This window comes from Nuphar pumila, chromosome 13 (genome assembly GCF_984573655.1).
Source record: "Nuphar pumila chromosome 13, dmNupPumi1.hap1.1, whole genome shotgun sequence".
In the NCBI taxonomy this organism is placed as follows: Eukaryota; Viridiplantae; Streptophyta; class Magnoliopsida; order Nymphaeales; family Nymphaeaceae; genus Nuphar; species Nuphar pumila.
Window position 1 is genome coordinate 75,943,802 of NC_143261.1, and position 20,348 is coordinate 75,964,149.

A 20,348-nucleotide genomic window follows, 5' to 3' on the forward strand; every position below is an offset into this window, starting at 1 on the left:
ACTCTCTCGGTACCATTTTTGTAATTGTTTTATTTAGTATGACAAAAACAGAGTGAAGAACACACTTAGATTGTAATCATGCATTTTTACATTAATGAACTGGTAGGATTTGCCTAACCCCAACTTGTTTATGAAAAAAAAATGATGAAACAACGTAATTGGCAAGACTTTAGATATATACATAAATCTTCATTCTTTAATATTTTGTATTTGATCAACTTGCCTTAAGGGTCTCCAGGATTCAAGTGCCATTGCATTCATCTAAGGGTAAATTCACCTAATACTTTTTCCAGGAGAAATTCACTTAATACTTACTCTTTTAGAAATTTCATGTACGGTTGAATCTAAGAAACCGGTAGGGGTCTGCTAAACCCCAATTTTTTTTATATAAAAGAAAAGGTGTGCAATGAATCGGTCAATCCACATACTACATGAATTGGGCTAGACATTAGTTTGACTTCACTTATTTATTAAATGCATCAAACACAAACTCTAAAGCAATTCTATTTTACTTGACAAAATTAACTTGAATTCTCAACATGATTCACTAACAGTTACCATAAAACAATATATGGCAAAAGATTAGCCGCCAAGTATTAAGGTCAATAATTTGATATAAATTCTATATTTGCACCAATTGCATATATGACTACCATTCTTTACTAGAAAGTGCAACTGTTGTTAAACAATCACTTTCATGGAAATTTGTGTTAAAAAATATTTTCTTGGATAGAGATCTTGAAGATTATCTAAATAAGAACTTTATGGTCTCAAACAAGCTGTCCATGATCAAACCGAGAGCTTGAACTTGGTTGTTGAAGCTCCACCCGGACTTGAGTGTACTTTACTGGTTAACAAACCAAACTTGACTCTAGAGTTGGGGTTGAGTTTATAACCTAGGGTTAGACATATGGGCTGAGGTTCCAAACCACCACGCCTGGACTTGTTGTGGCTAATTGCTCAACTTCTTTGGTAAGACGACATGAGACCAAAGCTGCCGAGGCAAGTTGGTAGTTGAAAGTAGAAAATTTCAATCCCCACATGAATGCGATGCTACATACATGCCAACCACCAATTTGCTTCCTCGAGCAGAGCAGCTTCGATCTTTGCACCGTTGGCTGGGCTTATGTGACAATTAATGCTGGTCCTCCCTCGAGCAAGGAAGGATCCACCAGTATTCCTTTTGCCATGTATAACATGACCTTATTTGTCCATGTCCCTGCTTTCACGAATTTATTGGTAATTACCGACACTTTTTTCTTTTCATTTTTTTCCACCTCGATCGGATCAATGGGGTAGAGAGAGAGAGAGAGAGAGAGAGCAGAGAGGTTCTTTGCCAAAATAAAAGAGTACAAGAGGGTTGGTAGTAATCACCGACACGAGCATCATCTCCACCATCCATCTCTCATCATTTTACTACTTTTATCTATTTATTTTATCTTCCTGCTGCTTTAAATAAAGAAACAACAAACAGTTAAAATCCCCCAAGACAAGGAAAAAACTAGAAAGGACCAATCTCTCTCTCTCTCTCTCCAGTGTGAAGCGCTACCAGTCTATCACTGATTGCTTCCTGCGCCCCCTCCTTGCTCCTCTCGCTCTTTCGTCTCTCAGACACAATGTCGCCATCTTCTTCTTCTCGCTGAATCTAATCACCACACTCCCATTCTCTTCTTTCCTCCATTTTCTTTTTCTTTTTGGTCTTTTCCCCCTTCCCCACATTCAGATTTGGGAGAGACAGATGAGGAGGCATGGATGGCAGCTCCCTTATCACCCGCTTCAGGTCTGATCACCATCGCCCAAATGCCTAAATAGAAACAAAATGTCAATCTTTTCTCGTTTCTTGCATCACCGTGTTTGTTTTTGTTGATGAGTAAAACTTTTTCCATTCTGTAGGTGGTCGCTGTTGCTGTTTTCTTAGCACTGGGGTTTGCATTTTATGTATTCTTTGTGCCGTTTGTTGGTGGGAAGGCGTTCCAGTACGTCGTGATGGGCCTCTACACTCCTTTGGTATATCACATGCCCTTCCTCTCTCTCTGTCTGTCTTTTTTCTTTGTTTTGAAGTAGAGATGATGCTTTTTTCCTCTCTCTCTCTCTCTCCTAGATCTGCTCGCGTTTCTCGTTAAACTGTTTGTGGGTATCTTCATTTCTTTATTTCTTCGGTTGTATGCAATGTGTGAAATGAGTTGATAAGATTGATGGTCTCTTGGTTTTGTCCGTCAGTAGATCCACGTTCGATTGCCGTTGGTTGCATTATAGAGTGGCTGTGTCGTACCCAGGGGAACATGTTGTTAGGTCCTAATTCTAACGCAGAGATTTGGATGATCTAACAAGTTAACGCCGTCCTTACTCAGATAAAGGCATTTGGGGCCAGATTGTTCTATCTGTAGTATGAATAGCTCGGGCATTTGTTTTTTATTTCCCTTTATTTGTTCTGCATTTTTTTCTAGCAGATCCCTTTCTTGGTTCCTGCAGATTGTGATGGGTAGGAGTCATTGTGAATTTGGTTGAGTCTAATTAGTGTATTAGAGTAGGATATGCCCGCCCTTGCTTTTCTCTTGTGCTGTACCGGAGCTTCCATTTCGTAGTTAAGTTTCGATGGGCTCTTTGCTACCTTCATCCTGATTGACCGTTTCCTCCTTAACATCCCGACTTTCTGCTTTGTTCTTTCAGTGGGTTGTTGCACATGGTGTGTTGTTCGGTACCCGATGGATCCCTGTTTGCAGAGAAAACATCATTTCGGAATTTCTTTCCCAATCTTGAGATAAGAATTCTCTGTTATATTTGGGAAACATTCGGTATTTGTGGATATGTTTCTTTTTTAACAACGATACCAATGACAATAATAGTGATCATTATTAGAATTATAACAATGCTGATAACGCCAAGTACCATAGCGTATTAGGGTATCTGGAGGCAGCCAAATCGAGTGACCTAGTGTCTTCACATAGGTAATTTATGTGAAGCCCCTCCCCAAGTTACATGAGGAAACTGAACATACTCAGGGAACCCAAAAATCTACAAGTGGGCATATTTTCGATGATTACGAGAGGCCACAAGGCCCACTGAGCCCTGCAGGATATGGGTGTGGCTGAACAAAAGTAAACAGGTTGCCTGCTGATTTCTATGCTAGTGTTTTAGTTGATGTGCCACAGCATCGGCATGGGTTATAGTGTAATGGTGCATGGGCAGGCCAAAGCCTGTGACAATCTTAACAATGTTGTTCTTGTTATTGTTAATGGTGACCTTTGTTTTGTGGATGCTTCTGCTTGTGAATCTGTGTCACATGGATACAAAAGTGGGACACGGTGCGGATACACTTAGTACAATACGATAATTTTAAAAAATTAGAACATGGTGACACGGCCTTACACACACATAGCTATATGTATGTGTGTATGTGTAGAAAACAACAATTTTAAATCACTACATTTAGGAACATCAAATAATGAAACTAAGATGAAATTGAAATATAATGTAATTAATGACAATCTTTAAAATAAAACATAACCCAAGTGAATATGAAATAAGTAAATAAGATCATAAAGAAAATAGATAAAGTTAATTACACAATGTTGATTGTGCATGAAACTGGTTTGACTATGTCAATGAAGTGTCGTATTGTGTCCATGAAGTGTCTGAGTGTTGTGTTGTGTCGTGTCGTGCCGATACGGGATACACATGCTAAGTGAAGTGTCCATGTGACATAGTTGTGAAAATCGAGATGTTAATGTCCTTGGTCCATAGTGAAAATCATATATGTTTTCTTCAGGTTCATAGTGCAAATCACATATGATTTCTTGAGGGAAATGATTTCTACATGCTTTTCTTCAGATTTTCACAAGCTTTTGAAATTTACCCTTGGCTGTTTTTGGTGGTAAATGAATGATATAGTTTGCAATTGCAATTTTTGGGCTTGTTCGTACCAATCATGCTTCAGCGCATACATATTCTACAGTTTAGGAATACAAATCTCTAATGTCATTTATCTAAGAGAATTCTTTGTTTCTCCTGTTGGGTAGGAACTATATCAGATTGTTGTTCTTTACTGTAACAGAATTGAAGAATCTGTACCTTCAAAAGAGATATTTACAAGCCTTTGGAGCATAGTTTTGATGAATTTTAATCTTGACTATATTTGTGTTGAGATTTTCAGTTGAATGGAAGAATTTCTGTAAACGCAGACAGATTAATCCATGTATATGGATGATTCATGGTTAAGGTACATGTATACTAAAGAGCAACTAAAAGCTACCCGGAGAAAGTGAGGTGTTAAATAGAAGATTGGTAGAAGAGTGCAGTAAGCCAGTTAAAATCCACCAATGAGAGTAACCATTAGTTCTTTAACTCAGATGATTTCAGATGGGTTTCCCTTCTACAGTAATTATTATGCTGAACTTACTGTTTACTTTTTATTACAAGCCTCTCACATGATTTCATCCATGAAACTCTTTCTAGCTAAATGTTCTTGTTTGGGAGAACTCAAAGTCCAGAAACAATGCCCTCTCCTGCCTTACATTAGCTGAAGACCTATCCGTGGGTTTGTGGTCACATATATGTGCCCTAAAGCAGGATTATTTTGGAGTTTCTTCATTGGCATTCTGCCATTAATCAGCTTGCAACAACCATCTCATTTGGGTGTATCAGGTTTTCATCTGGACTGGATGTCCATCCCATCTCACAGTTGGAATCTTGTTGTATGGGAAAAAGAGTATGGTTGAAAATTTGGAGATGGTGGGCAGAATCCACTTGGTGGTAACATAATGATGTCTGTGCATAACGTAATTTACAGGTTTCTGCTTTGGTGGGTTGGCTTTGTGGTGATCATCTTCCCTTGGAGGTCATTGTTTTTGGCTTGGATTTGATATCTCTTTTTCTCAAATGACATATTTAAGTTCCCATATTCTCTTGTACCCACTTTCACAAGATTGCTTGGGTTGGAAACACAGCACAACACCCCCTCCCCCCCCTCTACCCCCCCCCCCCCCCCCCCCCCCACCACCACACCCACCACCACCACCACCACCCACCCACCCACCCAAAAAAAATAAAAGGAGAACTTAAATCAGCCTAGCTTTTCATGGTTATATCATGAATGTATTCAAGTTGAACTTATTAAAGCTTGCTTCACTGATCTTCCTAAGCTTGCTTGTATTACCAAACTTATTAGATGCTGGAAGCACCATCTTTTGACTGTTTGAATAGAAGCTGCACCATGATCAGGCTTTTTGGATGGTAATGACGTAATGTATTTAATTATTGAAATGGAATTCTATATATGTTTTGTAAAAGTTGATTTGCTGCTTTATTTCCTTGCATGTGTATTGAAAAGTTGACACTTTTCTCATTCTTCATTTTTTCTCTAATGCAGCTTTACGTAAACAAATGGTGTCTGATTTTCTTTAACTAGAAGAAAAAATGAAAATCTATTCCATGTCTTCCTCTCCATTACTGTGCCAAAATCTTTTAACTTATCAATGTGTCCCACACCTTTTTGATGCATACTACTAAATAGTAAATATCCTATTCGTTTGAATGTCTTGCCATTTTTTTGTGTTTTAATAGTGGTGGTGTTGTGGATGCTTTGCACGGCCATTTGGTCTTTTCTATTCTTTTGTTGTTGTTTACCACATGAATGCTAAAGCAGGGTGTACTCTGTTGTGTCCTGCAGATCACATGTGTTTTTTTCCTATACATTTGGTGTGCTGCAACTGATCCTGCAGATCCTGGAGTTTTCAAGTCAAAGAAGTACTTAAAACTTTGCAAAAGTAAAAAACACTCTAACCCCAAAGAAACTAAGGCAGGTATTGGAACTTCTTCACCAAAGAGTGATGTGAATTCTGCCACTGTTAAAGCTGGTGACAAGGCACTGGATAAGATTTCAGTCACGGATACCACAGAGAAGCATTCCTATACTGAAACAGAGAAAAAGAATATATGCTTTCATGTTCTATCTATTTGCTTAGCCTTGCTGGCATGGTGTCCATTGGCTTTAATTAGAAGTCTTCCTTGTTCTCATGAGCAGTCTTCAGAACCACGAACAAGTGAAGATGGCATGTTTTACTGCAGTCTTTGCAAAGTAGAGGTATGCAGCTGATCTTTTAGGAATACAGATCTAATTGTTTCTCATTGCAAGGGACCTGTTGATATATGCGTTTTATACTTTTATAGGCATAGATGTACTGGCTTAGATTTTATATATGTTAATCCATAGAATTTTCCTATTAAGAGCGCGTGCATTCACACACATGTATGCTTTATGGCGATGAATAATTATATCAGTGGCTTATCCTTGTTCTTTGAAGTCTGTCATATGGACAGTCCATTTTTTCTCTTGCACAATACTCCTGTGTATATTATTTTCAAACATGTTACATAATAAAAATGGCTGTATACTTTATTCCATCAATTTGAGATAGATTCAGGGAAATTATCTGATGTCATCTGGCTATTGCTATTCCCAACTCCTATTGTAGCCTATTAAACCTCCTAAGCTTGCTTGTATTACCAAACATCATTGATTCATCCCTGATGAGATACACATGCTGGAGCTAAGTATTCCTTTGCATGTTTGGTTTCTGTTTTATCAGCTCTGCAATTTTCATGCCTGGAGCGATCAAGAAAAAACCAAGGTCATGCCATGATATTTTGTTGGAAAAAAACTATACTGTGTGAATCAAATCATAGGTTATTACTGCCTCTGAGTCAAGCAGCAACTGTTGACATGTCAATTATGCAGAAAACCTTATGTTATGTAAGGGAGTGTTTACATTAATCTATCCCAATTTTCAGCATGCTGCTAGCTGCTTCATCCCTAAGATGAATCTCTCTTAGAATCAGGCTTGTAATGCACCCTCGGTGATGGATGCATGAGCTAGTAACCATGTTCGGCCAGGTCTGGCCCATTCCTCGAATGAAGTTGTTATGGGATCCTATCCACCAAAATCTTCACTTCTGGTTTCGGTGAACGAATATTCATTGAGTCCTCTTTCCGGACAACACATACGATGAGACCCACCAACAAAGACTTAAGTAATTAGTGAACCTCTGAGAAATGAGAGTGAATCCTGTCAAACGCTGGGTGAGCAATCTCACCCAGTGTTCACAAACACGAACCCCCATCTCTCTGTGGGTCCCACTTGTACTGAGCTACAGTAAAGAGGAGTGGGATTTGTGGTTGTAAACGCTTGATAAGATCCGCTCTCCTGAGAAATATATATTTATGATTAGTTCAAGTTTAGTTTCTTATGGAAATGTCCAGCTGAATTTTGTGAAATGTTTACTACAGTGTGCAAAGAACCCTTCAAAATGGCCAAATGGCATTGTTGTTTGATCCAAAAGAGCATTTAGCTCAGCAGCATGTCCCCGATCACAATGCATACAAAGTGCACAAAGGCCCCGCGGCCAAATTGGTCAAATAACATTGTTCTTTAATCCAAAGGGCCAGTGAGCTCAGCAGCATGTCCTGGATCACAATGTGTCCTTGCAAATTTTTAAATCTCATTTTGGGCTTTGAAGCTCAAGAAAATGTATTCAAATGAATGTGCATTGATTTGTTTTCAAAGGATGAGCTTCTCTTTTTCTGTTATTTTCTCTGGAAAATGAAATTTGATTTTTGATGCAGGAGGATGAATTAAATTGTCCAGCTATTTTTACCCCAATCTTGGTGGTGTCCTTGATTTCATGACTATCATACTTAGACATACATTTGTTTAAGAAATATCTGTTTAGTTCACGAAGATTGTAGATTTTAGGCATCACTATTGTACATTTTCACAATTGGTTGCAATTGTGAAAATTTTCACGTGTCTGTAATGGTAATATGTTTTCTCATGAACTTGTCAAATGCAGGTTTTTAAATACAGCAAGCATTGTAGAGTTTGTGACAAGTGCGTTGATGGTTTTGATCATCATTGCCGGGTAATGTCAAAAGACTGCAACTGTTTGGACTGCTGTTAATCCATTCTGAGGCTGTCTAATACTATTTTGATTTTTGTTTGTAGTGGCTTAACAACTGTATAGGTAGGAAAAACTATCGACGGTTTTTCACCCTCATGTTGTCAGCTCTTCTCTTGGTAAGTTATAGTTTCTGTTTGGTTCCCTTATCTAGAGCGGTAGGATCACATGTGATGCAAACTGACACTAGATACCCCTGCTACCTGCCTGTTGCAATGATCGATGGCCGTTTGATTTATCCGTTGTACTGCTCCTTGAGTGTTCCCCTCTTTGCCATCTGTAAACTGTCTATGAGCTTCCGACGGTAACACAATTGTCCAAGCATCTAATTTTGCAAGCTACCAGGACTGTGCCCATGGATCCAACTTTAGAAAACGCTCTAGTATGCATTTGATTTTGGGTCCTTTTCATTTTGGTTGACTATTGACAGGTATCCATGGTTTGTCCACCTTGGGCTTGAGCTTGCAGCTTATTCTACAATGGTCAGCTGGGATTCTTGTACTGATTTGCTGTTTCCTTGAGCGAAAGCGGTTCACTGTGGAGATCATTGCAAAGTTAGGCAGCAGTTTCTCTTTGGTTCCCTTTGTTGTTGTAGTGGTGAGTCTTTTTTCTTTCTTCATATTTGTTTATGCATGACTTGTCTCCTGTCACTTCTTTCATTGGAGTGTATCTTCTTTTACAGGCTTCTTGCACTCTCTTGGCCATACTGGCAACCCTACCACTTGCTCAACTTTTCTGCTTTCATGTGCTTCTTATAAAAAAGGTTTGTATTTCTCAGCATAATAACCTTGTGTTGTTGATTAGATTCAATTTAGTTATTCTGAGCAAGACAGCTGGTCTTAGACTTGGTTACTGGTGAAATATTGTTTTTGAGTTAGCATACTTGGTAAATTTTCTCTTTTCTGCTTGTGTACAATTTGCTTGTTCTGCATATTGGTGGTCATGTTTGACTTGCCTTATTTTATGTTATGGAAATCAGTAAGTATTTTCTTTTCAAGTACATTATATAATCTCTTTCACAGAAACATAGCTGATAGTCACAAATTGTGACAATATTTTGTTTCTATTGCCTTTTAATTTTTTGGGAAATTTTCAAAAAATGCACCTAAAGTTTGGGCATTGATAAAAAATATATCTAGGTTTTGGAAAATTTAAAAAATACACCTACATTTTTGCACCGTTAACCAAAACAAACTTCCATCCATTTAACCTAGGCTATCATTAACCCAAGATGAGTTAAGAGAGCTAACCTTTCAAAGACTCCTTCCCTCTTTCTTAGGTGCATTTTTGAAAATATGATGTTGAGGTTAAATGGTAATTCTACATCACATTTAACAGAAAACTTGACTGTAGTAAACTCCTGGGCCTTTTCAATTAAGCATGATATTTTTTGTGTTTTTAAAATTTTTTAAAACTTAGATTCTTTTTTATTAATGCCCAAACTTAGGTGTTTTTTTGAAAGTTTTCTGAAGTTTTTTTTAATAAAAAAGCTTAAGTATTGTGATAATTTGAACACACTCCTTTGAAATGAGCTGAGAAATGCAGCTTTTAAGTCCTTAATAATCTTTTAGATTTAAAGATCCAGGAAATTTGCCCAAAGAAAAAGCACTTTTGTATGTTTTACAAGAAAACTTTTGCTAAATATTATTGGCAAGCTGATATTTATGATTGTGACATAACCTAATACATTCATGTGTGTGTCTGTGTGTGTATTTATTAAGACTGTATATGTACATACGGGTCGAGGTCTGGACCCGTCTCCTTGTATTCTCACATGATAGATAATATCTGGAATATTGGGTCTGGACTGAAGAATCACAAATCCGATCCGATCAGTGTACTATATATATATATATATATATATATATCAAGGAATAGGGCACGATTCTGATTGATTAAGAATCGTGCTACTCCTCTCCCTTTCAGCAGTGATATAGAAGAACCGAACATACAGGTACGTGATTTCTGACATGGTATCTGAGCAGGTTGAAGTCTAACGATCAGGTCAAGTTTCTCTTTTTTCTCTTGTTCTAAATCAGATTCTATTCTTTTCATTTCTCAAAAAAATTCGATTTGATCATATTGGGTCATTTTCTTTTCAGTCATTCTTTCTCCTCTCAACGTCAATATGAATCTGATCATGTCTGATCAGATTTGTCATCCCCTTTATTTTCCAAACAAAAAAAAAATTCTCCCAATATCGATTCAGGTCACGTTAGCCTGATTTTCCCTTTTCTTCCATAAGTGGCAAATCAAATCTGATCATATCCGATCAGATTTGATTCTTTTGAATCTCGATCGCCACCCAATCTCTTTCCTAACGTCGGATCTGATCATTCAGATCTTATGAAGGCAGATTGAATTATAACTGATTTTGGCAAATCAATTTTTCCCTCCTTTCACAACATCAAAATTGAATCCGATCATATCCAATCAGTTTTCTAAACCCTGATCACTCTTCTGCTCTCGTTTTACATCTGATTTTTTTTTTAAATCAGATTAAAACATATTTGTTCTTTTTCTTACCTATATTGTTGGATAAGATCTGATATTTCCAAAACTCAAAGCACGAGTTGATATTTTCAGATCAGATTTGCAAACGTTCCAAATAATGATTTCTGCAAAGCATTTTTGAAGAACTATATCAAGACTGTCCCCCCAAAAAAAAGGTCGGACAGGTCTGTGTTGCTGGGTCATTGAATTGCGGAGCAACTGAACCAAAGTTTTTTTTTCTTATCTTTCTCTTTTAATCAATCTTTTCTTTTTCATCAACTCGTGTTTTCTCATTCTTCTCTTTAGTCAACTTGTTCTTTTTCCTCATGGATTCCCCATCACTTCCGTCCAATTTCCTTGGTCAACTCATATCTGAGAAATTGAATAACTCCAATTTCTTGACTTGGAAGAGGCAAATTTTGCCTTTTATTCGTAGTTTGGACCTCTCTAGTCATCTTGATGGAACGATTCATGCACCTTCCGAGTTCATCCTACAGGAAGAGCGAGATGATAAACTAGTTCGCAATTCAGAGTTTACAACATGGAAAAGAAAAGATTGGGCGGTTGTGGCTTACATTACCTCTACATTTTCTCAAGAGGTATTAGTGGCCATTCCATATGAATGTTCAACTAGAGAATTGTGGGAGATACTAGCGTAGACCTATTCATAGATTTTCGAGGCTAGGATTCTTCATTTAAAGAGAGAGTTTCAGCTCTTGAAGAAAGAGAATTTATCGGTTACAGAATACATGAACAAAGTCAAGAGCATCACAAACCAATTAGCGATGGTGGGATGTGTTATTCATGACAAAGAGAAAATTCAATAGGCGCTGAATGGTCTTGGATCTAACTATCACATGTTGGTCACCTCTCTTCTATGCCTTCTTTCATTGCCTAACTTTGATGATATGCGTGCAAAACTACTGCAGTATGAAGTTACTATTAGAGGTGAGGAGTTGACTTTAAATTCCAGCAATCATGAGGTTCTTGTTATAGGCATGTTGGCAGGACGTGGACGTGGAGGCTTTTGAGGTGGACGGGGATAGGGAAGAGGTAATCAAGGAGGTCGTGGATTACTTCCCACGCCTAACATGTCACCCAACTCATTCCTAGGGAATCAATCTTCTAGACAGATACCAACGTGTTTCAAGTGTAATAAAAAGGGACACATTAAGACAAATTGCTGGCATAATCCTCAAAACTGAGGTAGATTTAATGGTGTTGGGCCTTCCACTAGAGGACAAGAAAGGGATGAAAAGGAGAATGTGAAGAACCTCTTGATTTTTGCTCCTTTCGAGTTAAGTTTCAAGCAAACTGAGTAGAGGACTTGGTACATTGACTCTGGGGCTGCTACACATGTGATAGGTGACGTTGGTAAGATTTCACAACCCATTCCTTATCGTGGTAAATTTAGTATTAAAACGGGAGATGGTGCTCTCTCGCCTATCTCTCATGTTGGAAACATTTCTCTTCCACTCCCCAATTCCTTACTTCTTTTATCTGATATTTATCACTCACCCATTATTATTAAAAATATTGTTTCTGTTTCTAAACTTGTCGATACTAATTCTTGTGTCAAATTTACTCCTTCTGTATATGTCAAGGATCTTCTCACGAAGAAGACACACGTTGAAGGAGAACGACAGGAAAATATGTATATCCTCAAGGAGTCTCCTTCTGCTCGTGTGCTCCAATAAATCCACAGCCAGTTCAGTCAATGTCATTTAAAGATTGTTTTAGTCTGTCTCAGTGTAATAAGTAAAAAAATTGGCATTGTCGTTTGGGTCATTGTAATCGTTCATTCATTGAGAGACTTGAGTCTAGTGGACTTGTTCCACAGTCTAGTTTGAGTATTGAGTCTGGTATTTCTATTTGTTCTGGTTGCCATTTATGTAAGAGTCATGTTCTTCCATTTTACTTAATAAATCAAAAAGAGCTTATGTGCCTTTTGAAATTATCTATTCTGATGTTTGGGGACCTGACCCAAAATCTTCTTTATTGGGCAGTCGGTATTGTGTCACTTTTATCGACAATTATTTCGGATATACTTGGATCTACTTTATGAAACACAAATCTGAAGTGTTCAAGCTTTTTCGCTCATTTTGTGCCTTAGTTTGTGATCAATTCTCATCTCAAATCCAACATTTCCAATGTGATGGTGGGGAGAGTATCTATCAAAGGAATTTATTGAATTTCTCCAGGATAATGGAATAAGTCGTCGAATATCTTGCCTGCACACACCGCAACAAAATGATGTGACAGAAAGAAAACACCGACACATTGTAGAAAGTGCATTGAGCATGATAAATGGCACTCATGTCCCTTTAAGCTTGTGGACAGAAGCTTTTCATTATGCCGTATATATCATAAATTGACTGCCAATGAAATTGCTTGCGAATCAATCTCCTTATTTTACACTCTTTGGGACTCACCTTGATTATAATGAATTGCGAGTGTTTGGTTGTATATGTTATGTTCATATTGACAATTCCCAACGTGACAAGTTCCAGAACAAGGCATGCAAGTGTAAGTTCGTTGGTTATGCTGATCAGTATAAAGGTTATCGTTGCTACGATTCCACTAATAATCGCATTAGAGCCTCACAGAATGTTGTGTTGGACTCATACTAAGAGCCCAGGAAGGGTAGAAGAACACAACGTGAATGATGAAGGTTATCAGCCGTGGCTTGCTGCTGAGATGTTCGATCAAATGGCTACACACGATGCTTCCTCATGTTATACAATATTGACTGAACGAAATAAACCCGATGTGCGTTCACATAGAGAAGAGTCGCCAACCACGCCGGATACTATGCCTACCGTTTCAAATATTACCAAGTTTCAAGGGGTTGTTTATGTACGACGAAATAAAGACATTGCTCAGCGAACCGATGTGCACTATAGAAGGCTTGAGAAGATTCGTCATCCTATTGAAAGATGGGTTAGTTATAACAACTTTTCTACAGACTTACAACTGTTCATCTCCCAGATTGAAAAACAGGGTGAACCTATTAGTTTTTTATAAGCATCTATGTCACTCTAATGGGTTGAAGCCATGAATAAGGAAATGAAAGCCTTACATGAGTGTGGAACTTGGGAGATTGTTCCTGGACCATTCGACAAAAATGTTGTAGGGTCTAAATGGGTCTATAAAATAAAGTATAAACTGGATGGATCTATTGAATGCTACAAGGCAAGGTTGGTGGCAAAAGGTTTCACTCAAGAATATGGGTAGGATTATGATGAGACCTTTAGTCCTGTGGTAAAGATGGAAACTATTCGATTAATTCTATCTTTGTCGGTTCAGTATGGATGGACTCTTAATCAACTTGATGTCAAAAATGCATTTCTGCATGGTAGCCTAAAAGAAGAGGTGTATATGGAGCAACCCTATGGTTATGCAAAATATAGCCCCAGCACACATGTTTGCAAACTACAAGGAGCCATCTATGGGTTAAAGCAGGCTTCTCGTTCATAGTTTGATAGTTTTTCCCTTGAAATTCAGCGATACGGTTTCATTCGTTCTCACCTTGATCATTCATTGTTTATTTTCTGTGATCGTCAGGTACGTACCTTGATTCTTGCGTTATTTCTTGGGAGTTGAAGTGGATAGACAGAATTGATCTTTCATTAACCCAACACAAATATACCTTGGATCTATTGGAAAAGGCAGGCATGACAGATTGTAAACCACTATCCACTCCTAGTGTATTAAACCACAAGCTCAATTCTTAAGATGGGGAATCATATAAAGACTCCAAGCAATATCGTAGTCTCATTGGCATGCTTCAATACCTCACGTTCACCAGACCAGACATTGTGTATGCAGTGAACCAAGTGTCACAATTCATGCATGATGCACGAACAGAGCATATGAATGTTGTTAAGAGAATTCTTCGATATTTAAAAGGTAATCTTGGAGATGGTCTAGTTTATCATCGGTCCAAGTCCAAAGGGGAGCGACATCGATTAGATGTTTACACAAATGCAGATTGGGCTGGAAATCCAAGTGACAGGCGATCGGTTTCTGGATATTGTATTTTTCTTGACAGAAACTTGATAGCATGGAGTAGTAGGAAACAACGTGCAGTTGCACGATCCGGTACAGAAGCTGAGTACTAGTCTATGGCGGCCGCTACAACAGAGGCTACATGGCTGAGACATCTTTTGACTGAGATCATAGAATCTATTATGCCCACCGAACTCTTTTGTGATAATCAAAGTGCCATACAAATTGCTTTCAACTCCATTCATCACAGCCGTACCAAACATATAGAGATTGATCAACGCTTCATTCGACAAAAGATTGAAGATAGAGAAGTTGAGCCGGTTTATGTTCCCACGGCCGATCAAGTGGCAGATTTGTTTACTATGGGACTTACCATCATCCACTTTTGGTTTTTGAACAAGTTGTCCATGGTACAAAACCATGCACAACTTGAGGGAGACTATTAAGACTGTATATATACATACGGGTCCAGGTCTGGACCCGTATCCTTGTATCCTCACATGATAGATAATATCTGGAATATCCAGTATAGACCCAATCCGATCAATGTACTATATATATATCAAGGAATAGGGCACAATTATGATTGATTAAGAATCGTGCTACTCATTGCTATCTCTTTCCTTCTCTCCCTTCCCGTAGTGATATAGAAGAACCGAACATACAAGTGCGTGATTTCTGACAGTATTATGGGAAGATCTGAATTGGATAAATCTTTTTTATTTTCACTATACTTGGAATCGATGAACTTTTTGCAGAAACTTGATAGGATTTATCACTCATTTTTAGCTACTTCAGTAGGATAGCTAGTTACGCAGCAACGCAATCCAGGTCTTGCAGCTAGGGGTGGGCAACAACCCAACCCGCTAATGGATCGGCCCCAGGCCAAAAGCTTGGTTCGGGCTGGCCCATTGGTTAAAACCTGGCCCACAGCCTGCTTGTTAAGCTCATGGGCCTAATCGGGTCGGGCCTATTATATTATATATCAATGTTGTGAAAAGCATTGAGGTGTAGCGAGGCGCTCCACCAAAAACCAAAGAGAGGCGTAAGCCTCAGGGTGTAAAGCGTAAGCCTCAAATTTTTTTAACTTAAAACATTTTAAAAAATACCTAAAATATAAATAAATAGAAGAAATGCTTTATTGATGAAGCAACAACCAATAAGAATAGAAAATCTCAAATAAATATTGAAAAATGTGTATTTTTGCAACAAAAATATATAAAATCTATTATTTTTTAATTCTTATCTTTATTGTAATTTGTATTCCCGAATTACTGCCTTCATATTAATGTCCATGTAGGGACAAAAAAATGCAGTCTTATCTAAACAAAAGAGAGTACATAATCAATGCTGGTAGAAATAAAAAAAGCTAACATAAAAAAAGAATGCAAAAAAAAAATAACCAAGAGACAAAAAAAGATTATCTCTCGGTAGAGAGGGAGACGGAGACGGAGATGGAGTGGGAGAGAACAATTTTCTTCTTACTCCTTGTGTTGTAAAAAAAAAGTGGTTAATATTAAAAAAAATAACTAACATAAAAAAATGCAAAAAAATAGGAAAAAATTAGAGTACCTATCAGCACACACACACACACACACAGAGAGAGAGAGAGAGCAACCTTTTTCTTCTTCTTCCGCCTTGAGAGAGAAAGAGAGAGAGGCCCGACCCTAATTAGGTTCACGACCTCCCTCTTTTTTGTCCCCAAGTATGTTTGATCTGATAATAAAAGGGGCAGGCCTTGCCCTGAGGCGTACACCTCATAGCGTACGAGGCATACACCTGGGGCATTTTGTACCTTTTTCTTGCTCCTCAAGGCACAAGGGGGCCTCGCCTTGGGGTGAGGTGCACCTTTTGTGCCTTGAGACGTGTTTTTAACAACACTACTATATAAAATATATATTTTATGTTATATATACTACACACGGGCTGCTGACCGGCTTGGTTCGGGCCAAGCTTGGGCCTAATTTATAAGCCCAAGCCTGACCCATTGCTCACCTCTACTTGCAAAGGTTGCACATATGATGCATGAATCGACTTTCCATCATTGTCGATGAATAAACATGTGCTAAAAAAGTAGAGCGAGAATGCCCTCAACTCCTTATCTACCCTATGACCGGCCTTCCCTCTAACACAGACTAACTTTCCTTTTATTCTCCTTGCCTTGTTGTTGTCATAATTGTTCTCAACTATGATAACTCCAACCTTTCACATTCAAATGAAGCCTCGGTTGCTCCCAAATACATTTGACATAGGCACTTGAACTCTCCAAACCAAAATGCATTCACTGACTTCCTATGTCACTTCAGTCCGATGATGCGTGCTATGTCTTTCAAGGTGATGGTCATCTCAAAATCAGAGATCTTAAACATGTTGGTTGCCGGATTCCATAACTGCACCAAATCTATGCAACTCAACCAATTTGCCGTAGTGTGAGCTCAAAGCATTTTCGAAAATGCATTCGATCCAGTCAGTCCTTTGCTTCCTTCGATAGTGTTAAGAACTACTTGTGCTTGAAACCAGTAGAACCTATGCATAAGGCTTGTTGGATGCTATGTTTTTTTAGGTTGCAGATCCTACAATTACAATAAAATTTGTATAGAATCAGTAAAATATCATAATTTAATTATTGAACATAATATTCAAATTAAATTCACATACGTATATGACAAATTAAAGATTGAATTGCAAGTATCAAACTAATTGTCTTACAAATATGCTTTACACACATCGCAAATTAATGAATGCATGTTTATATTCACACTAGTTATCCTAAAAATATGCTTTACATGTATATGATAATTTAATTAATAAATTACAATATTCAAAATAGTTATCTTACAAATACGCTTTGCACACACCTATATAACATTTTAAAGATTGAATTGCAAGAATCAAACTACTAGGCTTACAAACATGCTTCAAACACACATGACAATTTAATGAATGTATGTCTATATTCAAACTAGTTGATTGTAAAAAGATGATCCAAAATGTTGGTTGCTTTCCATGTGCATGCTTGTATATAGATTTTCTTTTTCTGATTTACAGCCTTTTGCACGCTCTTGTCTTACTGCCTTTTCCTGACCTTGAATTGTTCAAAAAAATGAAATAAAAAATAAATTCAGTTTTTATGACCTCATTCCCCAGCTAGATTGTACTAAAGTTGTATGGACCATGTCGTATTAATGATCCTTGATTTTCCTCTGTTCATTTTTGTTTTAATTGTGCACCTATACTGCATTTATCTGAGTCATTACATGATATGGCCTGGTTTCATTACCAACATCATACCAAACTATGGACGCTCTCTGAAATATGACCAGGGAATCAGCACCTATGATTACATCATCGCCTTAAGAGAGCAAGAACAATTGGGATTGGGAGATCAGCAGAGTCCTCAGATGTCTCCAGTTAGTTCACTTACCGGATTGAGCAGTGCTAGCTCGTTTAACACTTTTCACCGCAGTGCTTGGTGTACTCCACCACGCCTATTTCTTGAGGATCAGGTTCGCAGCTTCTCAAGCTCTCATTTATTGATGTATCTATTGGTGCTTTTTTTTTAAAGCATGTGCTTGTATAGAGCTGCTTATGAGAATATTGCCTATGATTTCGATGTAACTTTTTTCTCAAATAAGAGCATCATTGTCATTCTGTCAGAGATGGGTGTTACAGTGCTGTCTTTGTGTCTGGAAGACACATGATTGTTTCACCCAGCTGAAAGATGGAAAGCAAGTGTCAAGGCTGTGCCCACCCAAAGGTGTTAGATTCTACTTACCAATTTATGATTAGTTTTTGTAAGATCAAAATGGATATTTTTGTTAGATCAAGGCATGCTTCGTATTCAACTTGAGGTGTTTTAGGAAAATCTTTCTGGTATTTTCTTCTCTTGGATCAGCATTTGCAGAATCTGCAAGGTACTTGAGTCCTATGCAACTTATCTGAGTCAGCTACAGATGAAGACAAGCTGTACAAAATTAAGTGGAGTTCTTGAACTGAGTAAGCTGTGTATTTTCATCTGAAGTCACTCAGATCAATCCCAAAGTGGTGCAACTGATGACTTGTCAGCTTGATTTTTGTTTTGATCGGAGTCATTCAAGTGATTTAGAAGTGACATTAAACCTTTCTGACTAATTGGTTTCTCCTGTTTGCCATATTCACTTTTTGTTGAAAGCAAACACTTGGGAATCTCTTTGATTTTGGAAATAATTTTGATGTTTACTTAAGTTTTCAGCAAAAATCTTCTAAAATAATATGCATTGTTTTGAAAGAATTAAGTTTCTCATTCTACCTATCAAACACTGCAAAATTTTCATGCAAAATAGGGTGTGGTCCTGTATGAGTGATGTCAGATTAAATTTGATGGCTGAAAGCTGATTACATTCTTTCTTCCAGTTTGATGTGGTTCCACCTGACGCTGGCATGTCTTCTTCAAGCAAGAGGGTGCCTTATGATGAACCATCTAAGAAAAGAAACAATGGCTCTGTAAAAATCAATCCCTGGACTTTGGCACGCCTAAATGCTGAGGAGATTTCAAAGTCAGCTGCCCAAGCTAGGAAGAAGTCTAAAATCCTGCAGCCTGTGGCGAGACGGGAGGTGCAAGCAGGATTGGAAACAGATAGCAGCCTTGGTAGTGGCAGTGATCGCATGGCTTGTAGGCTTGACAACCGGAGGCGCAACAATAAGCGAGTCAGGCTTCCAGTTGAACCCGTAGCAAACCTATCATCTAAAGCATCTGATTATGACCTTATGGGGGTGAGTAATGACATTGACTCAGTTGCAGAAACTTCAACCACCCTTGCTCCACTTCAACTAGAAGCACGGAGCGCTTTCCGTACAAGCCGTGCAATGTCATCTGCTGGAATCATGGCTTCTTCTCCTGAGAGTAGTCTGGATTCACCTGATCTCCATCCATTTCGGGCATCCTCATCTGGTGTTGAAGATTTGCAAGGGATTGCAGCTCTCACCACAGCTGATGCACAGAAAGGTGTTCAACTCTTAAGGTCCACAAGTGATGGATATGAACCATCTGGAGGAGAAGATAGCGACCAAGTCCCACCAAGGGCATTGCATAGGTCATCAAATTGGAGTGGCCTCTTGCTTGGTTCTGGTCATGTTAATCCAAGCGCCGCAGCACCGGAACTACATCAAAATGAAAGGTTTGCTAAATCCAAGCCATCATCATCTTCTGGCACAGCCAACTACAGATAGGCTTCCCAAGAGTGGTAGCTGCATCTGCATTTATTTTCAGCTCTCGGTTGGAAGAAGTGGGATTCTTTGATTACGTGAAGCCCTCAGTCTGAGCTGTTGTTTCTCTTGAGGATCCCTCGCTTATCTCTCTGCTGGAAGTTCACATAATGATGGAGTCAACAAACCACAGGCGGACAGGTGAAAGGGATGCGAAGTTGATGGGGGAAAAATGGTATTGCACAAACTTGTTTGCTTCCCCTCCAGATGTCAAGATTTTGGCATGTTTACTTCTTTTACATTTTGAATTGCTCTTGTATTTTTTACTGCAGGCTTCGTTATGGTTTGCTGATCTTTTTCTTTTGTTCCTGATAGAAACGGGGGATTCATCTGACCCAAGTCGACTTTCATGGAAGTAATTTTCTGTGTATTTGTTTTAAATCTTTTCACGGAACTGTGTTGGGACAAGAAGAATTTGAACGTGAAAACCATGTTTATGGGTACTTAATTTGGCCTCAAGCTTTTTCTGGCTGACAAGTCTTAGGTGGAGATGTGCATATGGTATCAATGAATTGAAACTCATAGATGCAAGTTGCTTTGATATGTTTTTACATTAGCTAATTTTAAGATCTTGGGTCATTCTTTTTCAACAGAAAAAAGTGAAAATTTGGTGTTATGGCTGCTGATTTTTTAATCAAGAACACACCAGA

General features: G+C 38.2%; 1 protein-coding gene across 1 annotated transcript; it reads left to right on the plus strand.

Moving 5' to 3' along the window:
• Nucleotides 1-1,487: 1,487 nt before the first annotated feature.
• On the plus strand, nucleotides 1,488-20,079 carry LOC149818760 (putative protein S-acyltransferase 22). The gene is made up of 9 exons (XM_089984530.1): nucleotides 1,488-1,780; nucleotides 1,894-2,007; nucleotides 5,669-6,082; nucleotides 7,849-7,917; nucleotides 8,001-8,072; nucleotides 8,422-8,550; nucleotides 8,636-8,716; nucleotides 17,778-17,960; nucleotides 18,847-20,079. The coding sequence occupies exons 1-9, from the start codon at nucleotides 1,739-1,741 to the stop codon at nucleotides 19,660-19,662; spliced, it is 1,920 nt and encodes a 639-aa protein (XP_089840656.1). The 5' UTR covers nucleotides 1,488-1,738; the 3' UTR covers nucleotides 19,663-20,079.
• The last annotated feature ends 269 nt before the right edge of the window (nucleotides 20,080-20,348 follow it).